This window comes from Lepeophtheirus salmonis, chromosome 6 (genome assembly GCF_016086655.4).
Source record: "Lepeophtheirus salmonis chromosome 6, UVic_Lsal_1.4, whole genome shotgun sequence".
NCBI lineage: Eukaryota > Metazoa > Arthropoda > Copepoda > Siphonostomatoida > Caligidae > Lepeophtheirus > Lepeophtheirus salmonis.
In genome coordinates, this window is record NC_052136.2 from 56811730 (window position 1) to 56830927 (window position 19198).

The 19198-nt window shown below is 30.8% G+C and overlaps 2 protein-coding genes across 25 annotated transcripts in view; one reads left to right on the plus strand and one right to left on the minus strand.

Annotated features, from left to right (window-relative positions):
• The window catches only part of LOC121119554 (neo-calmodulin), a 102042-nt gene extending 98101 nt beyond the window's left edge, over positions 1-3941 (plus strand). For all 5 annotated transcript variants that reach the window (XM_040714252.2, XM_040714253.2, XM_071889764.1 and 2 more), the window contains one exon: positions 2801-3941. The gene's annotated coding sequence lies outside the window, so the exon portion shown is untranslated. The remainder of the gene's footprint in view (positions 1-2800) is intronic.
• Positions 3942-17524: 13583 nt separating this feature from the next.
• LOC121119572 (signal transducer and activator of transcription 5B) overlaps positions 17525-19198 on the minus strand; it is a 104179-nt gene continuing 102505 nt past the window's right edge. For 9 of the 20 annotated variants that reach the window (XR_011781009.1, XR_011781008.1, XR_005864793.2 and 6 more), the window contains one exon: positions 17525-18678. Coding sequence is in view for 12 of the 20 variants with exons in the window: in XM_040714270.2 (XP_040570204.1) it covers positions 18639-18678 (40 nt within the window). In the remaining 8 variants the exon portion in view is untranslated. Of the gene's footprint in view, positions 18679-18945; positions 19109-19198 lie in introns of those variants that run through there. The other 11 variants (XR_011781013.1, XR_011781012.1, XR_011781011.1 and 8 more) reach the window with 4 other exon arrangements.

A 19198-nucleotide genomic window follows, 5' to 3' on the forward strand; every position in this document is an offset into this window, starting at 1 on the left:
GTAAATATGTCATGAGAATAAACTAAAATGAAATGATAGAATCAATTAGTAATTACTATTACAAATGACCGATGCTGTAATTAAATTGGACACTATGAGACATATAAATGGTAATTTGTACAATTTAATTATCAAAATTACGACTTGAATAATTGCAACTTGAACATAACATATTTTGAACATTTCTATAAAATTTAATATCTACTTTAAATAGACATATTTTCATGTTATGCTAATTTCATGCAATAACACTCAAGCGCTGCTGCTAGAGTATGCAGGTAAATATTACCTCAAAATGTATGATCAACTAAATCTATTAAAATGAATGAGATCGATGACTTTCATTTTTGATAAAAGGAACTATTCATAGTTTACGTTTTTTTTTAATTCAAAGTATGAAGCTCATTTAAAGTAAGGGTTCGTTTCTTAGGGAGGAAGGGATTGGAAAATCATACTGAATTTTAAGAGATTGGATTTATCGACTTTTAACAAGAAAAAAAGTTTTTTAATATATCAGTTTAATTATATTATTTTAAATTATATAAAAATTTTTGAAATCATTAAATATTGGAACAAATTGTTTGCTTTTAATACTGGGAAGTGCTGTTTAAATCTAATTTAATTATAACTTTATTTTTTGTACTTATTTTTTGAAATAAAAAGTATATTACACTACGAAAGGAGGTTTTTGACCGCCTATCTGCCTACATTACAGAGTTTATCTTATCTATGGTACACATTTTATCATTTCCAATCTGGAATGAGATTGGTGCAAAATCACAGAGGAGGACAACATGACATCTTATCTCTAAACGTTCGGAAAGAAGTTAGGAAAATGATTCTAAATTTTTTATAAGGCCAATAAAAATTTGGTCAAGGCTTTGCTTTTTTCTGATGGAAATATAATCACAGTTGATGCTGCTATAAATAAGCATAACACCCGTTACATCATCACAACCGAACATCCAGACAATGTCTCAGCTTGGTTATGACATGTCTTTAGTACAAAAATTCAGCCAGGACTATGGTCTTGGGCAATGAGGAGTCTGCCTTTCCATTTTTTGTGGAGAGGAAGGAACGGCTCAATGCAGGAACTTCTCTACCTATAAGAAAGTTCTACTAGGGGGCATAGAAAAGTTTGGGCAAAACTTTTTTGCAAGAAGGAGCTCTGTATCATCGCACCCCTAAGACTGAGGCGTTCCTGAGAGAAAACTATCTGAACTTTTGGAACCTTCACATGTAGCTCCCCTCCTCTTCTGGGTTATTTTAAAGCTACCTCATAGAGCAAAAAAGAAAATGACATAAGAAAATTTTGATCGTTCCTTCTGCAATGTAAAAAAAAGGATGCACGATATTCACAGATCATCAAAATTACCTGACTTTCTTTTCTTCTTTTGGTTCATAGGACAATTTTAGAAAAAAAACTTTTTATAGGTTAAAAAAAATTATATAAAAACTATTTAATGCAAAATATCTAAAACATTCATCTGAGTATCCATAGTGACTGAGTAAAGATTTTTCCCCTTTTTCATAATTTGATAGAGATGTGCGATCTAAAAATACTATTTTGCATAGGTCATTTTTATATCATATAACATGTTTTTTGCATTAGCCTTAATTGAAACTTGAAAAAATTGAAAATCAACAGCCCTATTTTACAAAAGGAAAAAAACAAGTAATCCAAATATAATTAGTTAAACAAAAGAGTTTTATCTCTTATTATATATTATAAACCTCCTATTGATTAATAAAAAATAAAACAACAAATTTGCTACAGCAGTGATGATGGGGGCCTTCAGTTGATCCCTAGTTAGTGTATCAGACTCCTCAAATCTTAACCTTGCAGAGACTAAAAATACCAAAGTCCAGGGGCACAGTAGAGAGACCAAGAGTCTTGCTTTTCAAGCATATTGAGGAGGATTTTGCACTGGGTCACACTTTGCTTATTTTTTGTTTACAATTTTTTTAGAAAAATTGTTTACTATAAATTATTAAGGTTAAATATTGAAATGCATCAAATTTCGACAAAGGCGTGCAATTGTTGCTTTTTTTGCCTCTATTATAATTTATATTCTTTTCAAATCTCAAAACAATAGTTTTTCATTAATAAATAGAATAAAATATGCATTTAATATCATATATTCCCATAAATTTGGTTTGTTTCTACGTAGTTAGTATTGATTAATTACAAAATCCACATACATATATCAATTAAGTCTATCAAAATATTGTTAAAAAAATTATGTATATTATTAAAAAACCTTTTTAACAACTTTGGGATTGAAAAATATAATTGACTTTATAGACTTTTTGTTAAATGGTACTTGACTAAACACTACCTACTTCAACTGTAGCCGATTTAATAAAAAAAATTATATCAACGCATCCACATTTATAATAGAAATCCATTATTTTGAAAATGAAATTGAACGAAACTGCAATTTTCACCAATTTCTTTTTTTGCCTATAACTTTTTTGATTTTGAATAAATTGATAAAACGTTCTTATTCCTATATTTTTTTTTTTAAAGGATATACACAAACTGTGTTATATATATACTGATAAGTAAATTACACATTTTATGATTGAACTTGAATAAGTACCATTTTCACTTTTTTTAATCCTTGTATCTATTAATATATGCAACCTTTTCATTAAAAGGAAGTGGGGATCTATTTAGTCTTGCTTATTATTTTTTTAATCTGGTGCTGAATTTCTCATGTCCAATCTTTTTATATAGTAATTTCCTTTATGTAAATATTTACGCTACATATTTGATTCTATTTGAACTTCTTTTCAGAACAACAACACTTTCATGGACATAAATTGAGCCAAATATTTCGTGCAGGACACGAAATGCCCCCAAAACTAAGATTTCAAAAACCTAGTACATAACTACACACACATCGACTCTTGAAAAACGGCCACATACAAGAAAGAAACAAAATAAAAATTGAAACACGATGCTTGTTACTTTAAAAAAAAAGTGAATACCCATCTTTATTAAAGTTGAGCTATAATAGATATAGATATTAATATGGATTGGAAGAGATGACGTCATTCATTCTCAGAGGAAACATTTTGCCATACAAGTTTGAAAACTATTTTACATATTAGAAAAAAATATATATATTGTTATAAAAATTGTTCTTTCTTTAAAAGAGGGAGTTGTTAAATATGTAAAATTAAATCGATTATAATTATGCTTATATATATATTTATAGACCTAGATTGAAAGAAAATAATAAAATAATGTTTAATTTTTTTTTGTAGATTTTTAAATGATTTTTTTTATAAAGTCTTTTTTTCCATGTTAACTTCTTGTAAATCCTTACATATTGTACTCGTATACCAATTCAGATTCAGCCCTTAAGGGGTTGCATAGTTTGGCTGTGTAGACATTAATAATAAGTCGGCAAGTTGATCACTTTTTTGATTGATTCATTTTCTTATGTCCTTTCAGTTTTTGCCAAAAAAAAAAAAATATATATATACAACATAATTGCCAAATATTGCTACTTTTTAATTGTACGGTTTTTTTTCTCTCTTATCCATTGTCTTGAGATATTTTTTTACAAATATACATATGCAATTCTATAAAATGTTACAAATTATGATTAAAAACCTCTCTTATTAAGTTTATTATTGTAGCTAAATTGACTTTTTTTCGTTGATTTTTTGGATCAATTGGTGAGGATAAATCACTATGCTTGTTATTACATTCTTACTATGATAATTATTAACATGCAATAATCATTAAAATATATATAATTACGTATGGCAAAGTTTTCGTTTCAAATATTTGAGTTTTATTTATAAAATTGTATGTTTAATTTTTTTTTTTTTAATTTATAACAAATATTTATTCGTTAAAAATAGTTTTATGATTTGATATATAAAAGTATATATTAGAAAATAAATAAAAAATAGTTTGAAAATAATCCATTCTGAGTTGTATCCTTTATATATTATTTGGGCTACAAACTCAAAAAAAGAATCCATGAGCAATTACAAGCCAATATTTCGTTTCCGGAAAGAAATAGCTTGTAAAAGAAGCTGTACACAAAATGATGTTCCTGAGTTATGTGGCTCTTGAGACAGATTTTTGAAGGTTTTGTCTTAATATCAAACTATAAAAAAGTAAGTCTTAATTTTGATCTCCAACTTTTGCAACAAGTTGCATTAACGAGTTAGGTTATCGACTTTTCCCAGCGAGCACTGATGTCTCTAAAATCTAATACGTGGGCAACTACCAATATATAGAGTAGGGCTGCAAAACGAGGACTCTAGAGATGGATTCTTTAAAACATCAATAATTTTCTATTTTCAATAATAGGCTAAAAAATAATGTTAACAAACATATAAATAAGTTGCTTGCTAATTTTTTGCCTTCATTGTCAATTGTCAAAAACGTCGTCTAAAAGCCATTCAGGAGTTGATGACAAACTCCTGAATGTTGTCCCATGCAAATTTTGCTTATGCAAGCCTGTCGTTCCGGCAGTTTTGGAATTGATCAACTGTGACAATCTTCTTACCCAAAAAATTTTTACAATTGAACCACTTTCCTTGTTTCCTGTTAGGATTTTATTGCACCTGTCGAGCCTCCTTGCTTTCGTGCCTTGTGTCAGAAGATGGGGTCCTTTTGAAAGGAACTAATCTTGAGTAGTGCTTTATAGCCCTCTTGATGGCCATAGGAGGGACAAAGAAGTAATTGACGAGGTGATTCATCGACTTAGTGGCATCCTCCTCTATATACTTCTCCAAACTTAAAAAAAACTTCGTACTCCTCTTTAAACTATTCCCTCCACTTCCTGAAACCTAGAAAAAGTTTTCAATTTTTTTTTTTCCATCTTGGCCAACTTAAAAACCAGGCTCTTAGAACACTTAACAATGTCTGTAATCTTCATCACATCAACTCCAGCATCTAGGTGATCTGAGATGAGTTGCCTTTTTACTTGTATCTTGCTCATGATGATGAAATGACAAAATGATGAATATAGTTTTTTATGGCAATAGGACGGTGGAAACAGAATATCAAAAAATAATCAGAAAACCTTTTCATAGTAATGAGAGAATAAAAATAAATAAAAGTCTAATATCTAAATAAAGGACTTATGGGGAAAAGTGAAGCAGAATATTATACGAAAAATTAACATTTTTTCTCTTCTCTGATAGGCTAAAAAGTGTTTGCTCTAAATTGTTCCTTATTGGGAACATTTTAATAAATAAAAAAAATACAAATCCTTCACCAAATAATTCAAACAATTATAAAAAATATTGATAAAAAAATCTAAATGTGATTACTAATTTATATTAAAAAAAGCATGTCTTAAAATATTTTTTGAATGTCGTTTTTTTTTCAGGAGCAAAAAAATGGATTTCCAATGGAATATTGGATTTGTCGAAATTTGTCTGAAGATTATTTGACACATAAAAATGATATTTCTTTGAAATATCTATAATTTTCTGAATATTTTTATTAATTTATTTTCGTCAAACGTCAATTTTCAATTTTTAATAAGAAATGCCTCAAAATGATGTAATTTGGACGAGAAAAAAAAAAGATTATTTAAGTAAAATAGAGAATTTCAATTTCTGAAACATTTTATTACATAAATTTTGCAATATTTGCTAAAATAAACCAGTTATCGAGCCTTCTTTTTCGACCACAATAATTTTCCATAACTTTTTGGTTTTTGCTAGTATGAAAACAATCTTGTTAGGCTTTCTGTTTCTCTTTACAATGATTAACTATGCTATTTATTACATGTTTTGCAAAATTAATACAAAACAGTTTTGTGCAACTTTTCCTCCAAGAAGAAACAGAAAAAAGGCCACAAAAAATAATCTTGTAGTTAGCCAAATAAGTAAATATCTAATAAACTCTCAGACTATTACCGTCATATTATTTTTTATTAAAATCTAAATAGTTATTATATTTGATACTGTATTATAATTTTTGCTAAGTAATATTTTATTAAAATAGTAGTTATGAGTAGTAGCCAAAATTTCTTCATATAAATAATAAAGTGACCAATATATTATATAAACAACGAGGGATCAACAAGAAATTGTATTCCTATTCTTTTGGAAACGGATCATATGTATAAAATAACTTATTACTTTGTGTATTTATGAAAAAGAATAAATTATGATATAGCCATGACGTATCAAGGGTGAAGAGGGAATCGACAGCTTACAACAAAATAAAAAGGCTGTTTTTGTGTTAGCGAGGAGCACACAACAAAAGGGTCTAAACATAAAGAAGAAAAATGGCATTGACCATTGTCAATGTGATTTCCTGCTCCCTCCTTGTCCAGAGCAAAACCGGTTAACCCTTTGCTAGTAATAACAAAAAAGTGAGGGGGCTTATGGCTTCCCCTGTTGTGGCACCTATGCTTATCAGTAGAGATGTGTGTTTTTTTGTTTAGTAAAAGTGCAGGGAGAAGGCGGGAGCGAGAACACCTGAACACCTTTGTTAAAACATTTGTTAATACCAACTGCCTCTGTTATGATTTTGGAGGGTGAAAATGAATTACTGCTTTAAAGAGGGAAATGTTCTACATTTACAATATTATTATTGCAGGAAAACATATGTTAACTATGTTTAAATTAATACAAAATGTATTGTATCATGCATTTTTAAATCAATTTTCAACAAAGATAATCGAAAAGTCTTCCTTTAAAAAAAAGAAGAATGTGCCCACGCATTGACAGTTTTTCTTATATAAATACTTTGTTTTTCCTTTACACATATCTCCTCTTTACATATCAGGTACTCAATTACATTAGAGCATGATAATGTACTTTATAAATCAAGACTATATACAGCCTACGAATTACTTGTATGATACTTAAATTATATAATCTCATAAAAAATGAGATTTATGATTTTCACTGACCTCATTTCTTATATAGGTATGTACGTAGATGACTATTTATATTTAATAGATACTTTTTCTCCATAAAATATGTAAAATGGTATAAAAATTCCGTTTTGAACGTAAGTTTTGTCATTGTAGTAATTTCTCAGTTCTTCTATCCCATTTGTAGCGGTGGTGCTTGAACCTTTGCATACAAGTTTCTAGTATTATATTAAAACAGGGGTTCTTAACCTTTTTTCTTCAATTCCCTACTTTTTAGTGAGTAAACTCTCCCTGTCCCACGACAGCATCGGTCTTTGAGAAATTCGATTATAACCCATGCAACGGTTAGTACAGAAACATACGATTGGCTTTTTTGTGCCATTTGAGGGCCTCTACTTTTTGTTTGCATAACTGATATTTTTTACTTACAGTTGACATATGGAAATAAAATATATATGTAAAGATTTGTTATGTTTTTTTCTTAATTTATTCGCCCTATCAAAATATACCAAAAAATCCAACACTTAATGACTACAGATTAGGATACATTCGTTTTGCCTTGACGAATTAGGGGGTTATGCAACTTGATTTGGATCTTAAAACATACTTGAAAACGCTGACTCGCTCAGGTTCGCAGAGTCAAATGTAACCTGTAGTGTGAGTCCCGTCACAGCACAGCGAGGATACGAACTATGCATAGTAGACAAGAATGCCTTCAGGATTTTTCTCTACAAAAACAGCCTTTGTTGCAGAGTCTTGCATCAAGTCAAAAATCTTTTGGTCGATGTCATTCATATTTCTTTTGGAAAGTTTTCAAATAGACAGCTAAAGGGATCCCTCGTGAATAACATTATTGGGATGCATGTTGAGGCTGATGATGACTTCGTTCTGGAGAACGTCCCTGTCGCCACTTGCAGTCTCGCTAATTCGTGACAATGTCTAAAAAGTTGTTCCTCTGTGTCCAAACTCGAACTTGCCCCGCTTCTCAAATGAAGGAGTTTTTGTTTGTAATAGAAATTATGAGAAATATGGGTAAGAAAAGGTCATTCCACCAAAATTTGCAGCTGAGCAAAAATATAACTATTGAATTTTTTTTCAAAAAATAAATAGAGGTATAGTTTTATAATCCCTTGGACCCCCTGTGTCATCACAATACACTAAATGAAATAACGATAAGAATATATTCACACCAAGGAGAGACGCAATCGTAGTGTTGCAGGGAGCAATTAATGTTGATTCCTGAATTGAATTATGGTCAGATTAATTTCGTCAATTCATTGTTAATGTTTTGAAAGCTAAATAAATCTTATACAAATTTTAAAATGGGAATAAAATATTATTAGACTTAATAAAACAACCTGTCCAAAAATAATACTAGTATATTAACCTATTGACATCTCTAAATTCATACAGTCATTCTAACAAGTTATGCAAACTTGTAACTAATAGTAACTTGGTTTTGTCTCTCAGTATCCCTCTTTGCAACATGGTCTGCAAATTCATTTCCTGTAATGTCAGAATGTCCTTTGCACCATTCTAGATGTATATTTTTCTCATTTATTCCTTTGATGATGGTTTCTTTACATTTTAAAACTTCTTTACTGGTAGTAAGTGGATTAAAGATTGCAACAATTGCTGATTGGGAGTCCAATCTGATTATTACATTGTTCAGTATTTTTTAGTACTTGAGAAGAGCTTCTACAGCTTGTGTTATGGCAAAAATATCTGCTTAAAAAACACAGAAGCCTCTTTATTCAATGACACCATTGAATGGCAAATTGATGCATCACCTTCGGTGATAGCCCTTCCTACCCCAGTGTTTCCGTCTTTGCCTTTAGATCCGCCCGTATAGATGATCACGTCAGGATTCTTAATCTGACTATTATCTATCCAAATGCGATTAATTTTTATGTAGTCACTTTGTTGATCCATTCCGATTTGTGTAAGTATTTTATCAGTATGGAACCGATGCCTACGACGTTTTGGAAGATTACCAATTCCATCCCGGATATCATGTAAGAAATGTTTCCTTCTACATCTTGATTTCGTTGCCTGTTCCTTAATGTATATGTCCAGAGGAGCAATACCCAAAAATGCCTCCATTCCTGCAGTTGGTGTCGATCGAAATGTTTGAGTCATTGGCAAGAGTGCTTTCCTTTGAAGGATGTTTAAAATGTCCCCATACTAAACACTCATCCTATGGGATGATAGGTCTGATCATAGCTTCATACAACTAGATAACCTTGTCTGAAGTCAGTCAGCATTTTTTTCCTATGATTGTCTTGGCCATATTCCATATTCAAGAATATTCGGAGGTTTTTTTTTTTTTTCAAATGCTCTGTCCAGGTGAGTCCTTGATCAAAAGTCACAGCTAGGTACATGATATATGTGGCATATTCCATCCCTTTGCCATCCATTTCTAATTGAGGAAAGTTTTTTATCTAAGTTTATAAGCTTTCAAAAAAACTATAGCGCTTGATTTTGATGGGTTAAAGGTAAGACCATTTTCTTTAACCCATTCAATATCAATATTGATTGAGCATTGCATTGACAAGGGTGTGGAGTAAGTTATGGATTTTCATTACAATAAATATTTTATGAAATAAAATAATTGAAGCGCCCTCTATGTTTTTAACGTACTTAGCTATTGTAATTCGAATGTTTTGGTAACTACTTTTTTTTTTTTTTCATCACTGTAATTTTTTATCGTCTGAGTTTATTTAAGTGCTAACAATTATGTATTTTCATTATTTATAGGCATACCGGGTGAGGACTCTTAAAATAGAAAATTTTAAATGCCGTTTTCACTCCTACATATTGTTATTTTGTGCCATTTTATAGCAAACTTTAGATGCAAAAGTTTGTAATTCAACCCTTTTCTACGCTTTTCATTCAATGGGTTCACCTCTTGGGACAACTTGTCTTCGGCCTTGATGAAGTCCAAAGACAAGTTGTCCCATTCCTCCGTGATCACGGACTTCAGGGTATCGACATTCCTGTGAAAAGTCTTGTTTGTCTTGTCCTCCAAGACGCACCAAACTGCAAAGTTCGGGGTGTTCACGTCAGGTGAGGACGAAGTCCAAAGTCTACTGTCCAGAATACAGCCATTTTCTTCTTGCAGAAATGCTGCACCTTCTTGGACGTGAGTGCTGGGCACAGTATTGGCTAAAAACATAGTTGTCCTTTGGGAACGTATTCTTCAGCCATGGTAAGACATGGTACCTGAGGATTTGGTAGTAGGCGTCCGTATAGACTTTTTTGTTGGCCTTGAAGTAGAAGAGAGGCATCTTGCTACCGTTGGACTCCACGACCCCGAAGAACAAGACCTCAGTGGATGTTTGGTCTTGAAGGTTTCTCGACCTCAGCTATTGATTCAGCCAAGAAGCGATCATTTCTGCTGTTCAGAACAGCGTCCAAAGTGAAGATCTTCTTGTGAGAGGATTCTAATTTTTGATTTCCCACCCTGTATATATACATGTATGCCTATAAATAGGTACGCATGTATACATACATAGACACCCATTTCCACATTAATGCTTAATGGGAACAGCATATATATTTGTACAAACACAATATTTACATATAGAGCAAATATTTACTTACACAATTACTTATAAGGGATAAAGATTTATTTTATTGTAGATGAAGATGTTTATCGATGATTAAATATTGGACGAAAAACGGCGTTTTTCACTTAGATAAAAATTTACATTGCATAATTATTTTCGACTTTATCAGTGACTAGCAGACTATCCGGCAATGCCCAGAGTTGTTAGGCGTCGTCGGATAAGGGGCAAACATTACTTTAACCTTACTTTATTGAACTGGGTATTTAACTAAGCCCAAAAGTGAAACAGGTTTATCTATTTTGATAAACCATTGAACGATTTTAGTAATTCCCCTTTTAAATTTTGAATCATTTATTTAACTATTCTATTCATTTTGCCGTCATAAATATTAATTGAAGTGCTAAAAATACTTGCATGATTATAAAACATAAAAGAAAAAGTCCTTATTGTAAAATAATCTAAACCTTCCGTATGAGAACATCTTTTTTTAGACGTAGTTCATTTAATTGGGATCAAAGTTAACTGAAATATTAAAAGAATTTTATTTTTTAGACACAGTTGACATTGACTCAAAATTACTCTAATTAATCAAAACAACATTAGATTTGCGGATTTACAGGATATAATTTGCGATTATTATATTTGAAACATTATAATTACATTTTGATAAAAGCTTCTATGGAATTTAAATTAATTCTAACGAACTTTTGTTACTAAAAATGTACTCATTAATTTTGATGAGATTGAGAGTCATATATGGGATAACAGCTTATCTTACAAATAGCTGCAAGAACTTTTTCATGTGGAAAAAGTTGTATTTATTCTTAAAAAAATTTCAGGATCATATTAATGCTGCTTCAATATTGAAATCTATTTTAAATAGATTTAAAGTAATTTTATCAAAAATTGGAGTCCATAAAATCCCAGTTCACAAACGAAGGTTAATAACATGAGCTGGGGTAAGAAAAGTATATATATTTTTTTCCTTTTTAAACCACTAAAATTTTATTTCAAAAAAAAGTTCTATAAAATATGGATTATTAAATGATGATTTCTGGATGTCAAATAAGTACATACATGTTTGTTTTTGCTGAGGTTGTGTCCTTCATATGAAATAATAGCCACAAGATTATAATTTTGTAGCAACCATTGTATACCTCAGTTCTCTTATTGAAAAGAAAAAAATTGAAAAAGTAAGGACTTTTGAAGCAAAACAGTTAAATAAATTCATTAAACCTCGATTAAAAGTGGTTAAATATACAAGTAAATCCTAAACAATACATTAAGAAGATAAATAAATAATTGCATATCATCTGATCTAATCTTTCAAGAGCATACTTAAAAGTATAGGGGAAAAAAATTAGGCTCAACGGGAAAAGAAGGCCTTTTGTACAATAGACCTTGGGGTATTTAATATCCTATTAAATTAACTGAGGGTAAATAATATAAACGATAACCCTCCAACAGATCCTTATTGATACTTTTCGTTTTTTACAATTAGTAACTCAATACTTAGATGTTTTTTCCACAACTTTGAAAGAATAATAATAACGTTTGGTGCAAAAAAAAAACACAAATATTTTGATGTGCCGAGTTGCTAAACCTAATCTACAGTAAAATTCATTTTTTTAATAAGTGGTTTTCCCACAAAATAACATTCATTTTTATATATTTTTAAAAATGGGAATGTTGTAAGAGCATGAAGAGAAGGCGGGAGCGAGATATGTGGTATTCCTGAATTAAGAACACTATTAATTTCAGCTGCTTTTTCTTGGTTTTTTTTGTGGGAGAAAACGAATTACTGTTATAAAGGGAGAACTTTCTAATTTAGTGCAGGGGAAATATTATAAATATACATAAATTCATATATCTTTTATTATACATTTTAAAACAATTTACATCAATGATAGGCAAGAATCCTTACTTCAGAAATAAGGAATTTCATATCCTCCAAGTGTGTCGTGAACTCTTCATTGGCATGTTTAAAAACCGTTCGTTTCATAAGCACTTAAGTCGAGAAAATAAAGGAGAGTGTGGATGGAAGGAATATTGAGGTCGTTCTTCTTGAATTGGGAACTCGACTCCATTGCCCTATTTTTGAGCATTTACATTGATTTAATTACTCCTCAAATGGGGTTATGTCCTTTATTTATGATGTCAACGAATATCCTAAAGGCATGGTAACGTTCAAAGTTCCCTTAGTCTCGAACATTTTTGATACTTTTTACTTAATTTACTTATTCTTCCTATTAATAATCTTCGTGGAGCTACTAAAGGGCCCCAGCTTGCTAATTTTGACAGGTGATCATTGATAATTGGATTCAACTGAGACTTAATAATAAAACAGACAAGTTAGGGAGTTATATTTAGGATAAAAAAAGTAAACAATGGCTTTCCATCTAATAAACACTTTATTGCTTTTTTTTTTATCATTATGATTTTTTTTTTAAATTGTTATGCTGATTGCAAATAAATGTATTTATTTAAAAAATAAGAAGAAGTAGTGAACACCACGACTACCAATAAAATATTGAACAAAAATGAGGTCATACAACCATATTTTTTCATCTTTTAATCGCGAAATATTATATTATATTTACATAAAAACCTTTTTTAACCATTCTGAACAATTAATCTCTTTTTAAATATGACGTGCACGCTCTATTTTATTGCTATTGCTTAGATCAGGGGTTCCCAAACTTTTCAGCCTGCGACCCCCAAAATAACGGTGCCAGAGACTGGCGACCCCCAACAACACTGGAGGTGGATTATAATGTTGCGCACAGCCACGCGCACATGCACTATGCGTGCGTGCGTGCTTGTGCGTGTCTGTTCTCCCAGACAGCGCGCGCACACACAGGCCACGGGGCCCCACTCACTCGACCAGAGAGACGCACACAGTGAGATCAGAGCTCGTTCACGTGAAGCAGCCGATCAGTGACTGACTGCTTCTTAACAGTTGAAACAGTGAAAACACTGAGTCTCTCTGGTCACAGCTGCTCAGAGATCAGCGCCGCAGCTTCTTGAACAGAGCAGAAGCTACTGGTGGTTTGTACCGAGTTTCTGTGTCCGCCTCCAGTCCGACCTGCTCTCACGTTTAGTTTTAATATTTCGTCAACTAAAATATATCTTTTTAAGCTATTAGGCTGCAGCTATATAATATTATTTATTTCAAAATAGAGTGCTTCTTATTTTATACATTTCATACGTATACACACATATATGGGTAGCAATTTATTTCAAAATAGGCCTATACTTGCAGGTGTATTTTTTTCTCCTGTTCAGACGAGTTTGGTATTTTCCTTTGTTGTCACAGGTAAAAATAGCTAAAAAAATTTCAACAGCTTGAGGCTCTCATGTGCAAGTACCTCAGTGCATATCACACATTGGGGATGTTGTCGTTCGTTGATAATGACACATGTAAATCCATACTGGATAAATTCCTCTCGATATTTTCGATCCTTGGTGTGCTGCTCAGACTGGTGATGTATATTGCCACGGAGGTCTCCACCTCTGCCGAAGATCGACGCACTTGAGGACGGGGATGCTTGTCTGCTCTCTACCTCCGCTGACCTCTCTTGCTCCGCTTGCATCTCTACCTCCGCTGGCATCTCAAGCTCCGCTGGCCTCTCCTTCTCCGCTAGCTTCTCAAGCTCAGGTAGCCTCTCCTTCTCCGCTAGCCTGTCCTGTTCCTGTGGCCTCCTCGATTTGGTTGGTATTAACCAACGTTTCATTGTGACTGTCAATAATTTTCAGCTGCTTTCCAAAAGAGTTTTGGCCAGCTACCGTGTGACTGGTGCTGCTGTAAATGTAACTGTCGCTAACCTGTGTCATAAGATAAAAAAAGGAAATGTTCTTTTTGTGGAGGAAAAAAAGGGGAGAAAAAAGAAAAAAACTGATGGGAAATGTGTAAGCTATTTTATTTAGTGACTCTTATTTTGAAGAGGGGTTTTACCGGAAGGATGTGCTGTACTAAACGGCTGCTATGTCTCCTGTGTCTTCTTTAGGCTGAGGCCTTATTCAATACAACAACTAAACGCTCGGCTACAATTGCATGGTTTAACTCTAATATCAACTCATATGTATATGTTATACAAAAAAAAAAATTATAATTCTTTTTTTTTTTTTTAATAAAAAAAATTGTATTTGTTTTTTGGAATGCATTTCGCGACCCCGCATCTGTGTCTCGCGACCCCCACTTTGGGAACCCCTGGCTTAGATAGAATAGCTACACTCAAAAATAACTTACTTTCAACGTTAGTTACATACAAGATACAAAATTTACTTTTGAATATAAATTTGATTAGTCCACTTACTGATTTGAGTCTTTTTTCTTTTTCTATTTGGAAGAAAGGTTACAAGATACAATAGTGATAATTATGTGAAAACTAGGAAGCGTGTCCTATTTTATTGGCGGCGTGTTAGTTTGGGAACATGAGCAGATTCCATTTTAGCCCAATTTTTCTTATTCCCTCATGTCTGGGGAGTATTAGGGCGTGATGAAAAATTGGCCACAAAAACCTATCCTACTCCAAAAATTATTTTTTGAGGAAAAAATGACATAAGTTATGATGATTAATCTCTTTTTATTAGTGATGGAACGATTCCAAGAAAATCCCGACACTGATTCCAATGCCGTTCTAATATAAAAATTATAGATGCCGATTCCAATTCTATAATATTTAAAAATATAATTTTGCTGTCAGGGGCGCCCTCAAGGATTATATTCTAGGGAATTCTTGGCTTTTGGAATTGTTTTTGAAAAAAAGTTGGTAAATAAAAATTTTAGAAAAAATTTCAAATATATTGTATTATATTTGTATATAAACAATTTTACAAAAATCTACTATTATTCACAAAAAAAAAAATCATTCTCAAAAATGATTTTTTTAAAAAAATTTCCAAAACCCAAACCTATTTAACAAACAAAAAATTTTATAATTACATTTTTGAAAAAAATTCAAAAATCCTGAGTTGGTCTTAAAAAAATAACTTTTTTCGGTACAAATTTCAAAAATTAATTATTTAATATAAAATTTTTGAAAAAATAATTCAAATGATTTCAAAAATTTACAATTATTGACATAAATTTTTTTTTTAAAAATAAAATTAATTTTCAAATATTATTTTTTTTTTAATTTCAACTATTAAATTTTCTAGTAAAAAGCAAACATTTCTAAATTTGGGGGGGGGGCTTCAAAACTTAGAAATAAGTAATAAATAAGAATTAGAATTGCAAATTCAACATTATTATCTAGATTCCAATTAATTGTCCCATCACTACTTCTTATACTTAAAGCAAAACTTTATAATATTTTTAATGGAAAAAGTAAGTCATAGGTAAAAAAAAAGTAGTCCTATTAACAAAAAAAAAAGTATTATCTTAGTGTGTAAGCAAGGGTGTAATATTTTTAGGAGCATCTGTTTATTGAGTTTCTAATGTGTATTGATGAAAAGCTTTTTTTGAAATGTTATTGTGACTACTCTAGCCATTTTGAAAATAACAATTCTTAAAACAAATTTCAGTATTTACTGAGAGCTTAAGTGATTTCAAAATCTTAATTGAAGTTATTTTTCTCAACAGATATACAAAAATTAATCCTGATTTTTCATTTTGAAGAAGAAACAAATTGTAGCTCAGTTAACTACTATAAATAAATATAATCAACACAAATCCCACTCCATATCAACAAAGGACATAGCCTAAAATTACTCCGATGTTGAATCTCAATTCTACTCTGAGTGCAACACATACTTCAACTTGCAGCTACGGTTGTAAATGGTAAGCATTTTCGTGATATAAAAAACGACAACTACAATGAACAAGGTGACAATGACAATTTGAAGAAAGTTTGAGATGAGATTCAGCTTAGCTTTTGTTAGGTTTCATGGCACGTTCCACTCTGTATCAAGCAAGGACATGCGTAGAAAAAACTCCGTTTTCCATCCTCAATTCTACTTTGAGTTCAATAAGAACTTACAATTATAACACCTCAGTGTCACTCCCAGTCATTTATAAGCATGGAAAGTCGTGTTACACTTTATACTTACACGTTCTCTACTCAAAAATGAAAGAATTTCAAAAGCCCAACGATATTCTCAAAAATTCAAATATTAAATTTTTTTTACGAAATTTCAAAAATTATATTTTATATATGAAATTTATAGAAAAAAAGGTTAAAAAATCCATAGCTATTCACAAAAATTTATAAATTTTTTGTTCTTCTGCATAATTTGCCCGAAGAAAGAAAAAAATTTCTAGTAAAGAGCACAAATTCATTAATTTTGGAGGAGGCTACAGCCCCTCTAGCCCACCCCCTGCAGACGGCCATTGATTTACAAAATCCAGTTATACTCAAGGTTAATAGAAATAATTAACCTTGGTTAAACTGTTTGTTATTCATGAGCGCCTGCACTTTATATTGAGATCTTTTTTTCTCCATAATTAATATAAGGATAATAATAACAGCTTTAGAAAGAAATAGAAAAGCACAAGGACTCAGATTGTAACTACAAAAATAAACTCAGTTTAGAAAATGCTTAAAATTTACAACTCAATATAAATGTATGTCAACAATTTGCACTTATGTAAAGGTAGTAAGCCTTGATTGATGTAGGTACCCACAGGCAACAGATCCTTAGAGAAGAAAGCAGGTAAGTATATTGCACATAAATAACTAAATCCTTAAAGCCTCGTCCACAGTTTCAAAGGATCTCTATAACATCATGCCATTTCATCTCCACAACATTAAGAAACGATTTAAAAGTGTAAATCGTAAAAAATCTACTTCTCTCATCAATTTAAGCCAACATCCCTTCCAACAAAGTGTAATTGATTTGAAGAACGGAACGGATTTGGGATCCAGGAGTAAGTATGTAAAATTAATTATGTATATTCATACGTTATATTTCGTTTTTCTTCAATATAGCCAATGAATTCGACTCTTTTGACGAAAAGATTCTGAAAAAGCGTGAAGATAGAATACGTGCCCTTGAGGAAGAGAACAATTTACTCAAACTAAAAGTTGAACTCCTATTACATACCCTGTCCCATGAACGAAGGTCACAAATGAGGGAACAATGAAAATATTTACAGCAATTGAATTTCTATTTATTCATTCATAAATAAATATATTTTCACAAATAAGAAAAAATATATACATTTATATTGGTAAATAATTATTTATAGTAGTAATAAATTTAACAACAAATATTACAGTTTTGTTTTACAATTATATAACAATAAAGAGAAATAACTACCATTAATTATGTAATTATGACATTCCTTTAAATTTCCTTTAATCCTTTTTTACTTTTTCTCTTCAAATGATTTTAAATTAAGTAATTAATTAGATCTACAAAAATGTTTGAATATCACGAAAAAATAAGTAAGGTAATATTTTTTTAAATCAGTTATTAAAAGAAATAGCCAAGAACTTGAGGTGATGGGTAACAACAAATATAATGCTAATTTTTATATAAATCCTTTTAGAAATAGGGAATTAGAAGAAGATAAAAAATAAGTTGTGTAGTAGAAGAGAGATTGGGGCTTTTTTGACATTTATTTTCTATTGAGCTTTGATTACACATTTTGGAAGGATTATTTGACGATTATGTACTATTATTAGTATAATTTGACCTATAGAAAATAGAGTTCCAAAAATACACAAATATTACTCTTTAAAAAAAAACTGAAATCAATTTTAAACGTGTAAAAAAAAGATTTAATCACAAACAGTTAACATTATTATTTTTTTTTTTGCAATTTGATATACACGAATTGCCGTGTGGTACAACTAACTAACTATAAATAAAAAATTGTGAATAGATATGTATTTTTATCCTCCAGTTAATTACGATGAGATCGTCACATTGATTTGTGGTTATAATTATTATTAATTAATATGCACAAACCAACAGGCATACGTAATCCAAAAAAGATTTAAAAAACATAAAAAAGAACATCACTTTAAATAAAGCATGCAAAATGTGATAGTCAATAATAAAACAAATAAATACAACTCCTTCTACCTTCCAATATCCAAAAAACCATCAACAATATTATTATTATAAATACATAAGACATATGGATATGATTATAAAACATGCCATAAATTGATTCGAAAACATACAAGTTAATAATGATAGTTTTATAAATTATTTTAATTCTTTGGACCTCTTCTTAGACCACTTAGGCTTTTCTTTATCCAACATGTAGACTCCTCATATCCTCATCATCCATCCTGCAAGAGAAAAACAATGAAAAGTATAAGGGAACTGATCGAATACATTGTTACTAATCATAATAACTAATATATAATTAGGATTAAAACATATAATGTCTTCATCTCATGAACACTTATTACGACGTGTATCCCTTCAACATAAAAATTTACTCAAAACAGTATAATCCTAGATCGCCATAAATCCGACTTTTGTGTATATACGCGTCTAAATAATTCTGGATTTATGTAGGCAAACATTTTAAAGCTTATACAACTTTGAAATTCCTTCAATTTATTACTTCGATATGTGCGACATGGTCCTTCGAACAAATAGTAAACTAGGAGTTTTCTTTATTCATCCGTCGATCTTTCTGCAAACCATGTCCATTTTTCTTCTAAACGTTGATCTCATTTTAGCACTTAAGGAGATGCGTTTTATTTTGGGGGGCTGTGTTTTTGGAAACAATTAAGAAAATTATTTTTTTTGAAGAAAAAATTTCCGAAACTAAATTTTAAGTATTATTTTTTTTGGAAAAAA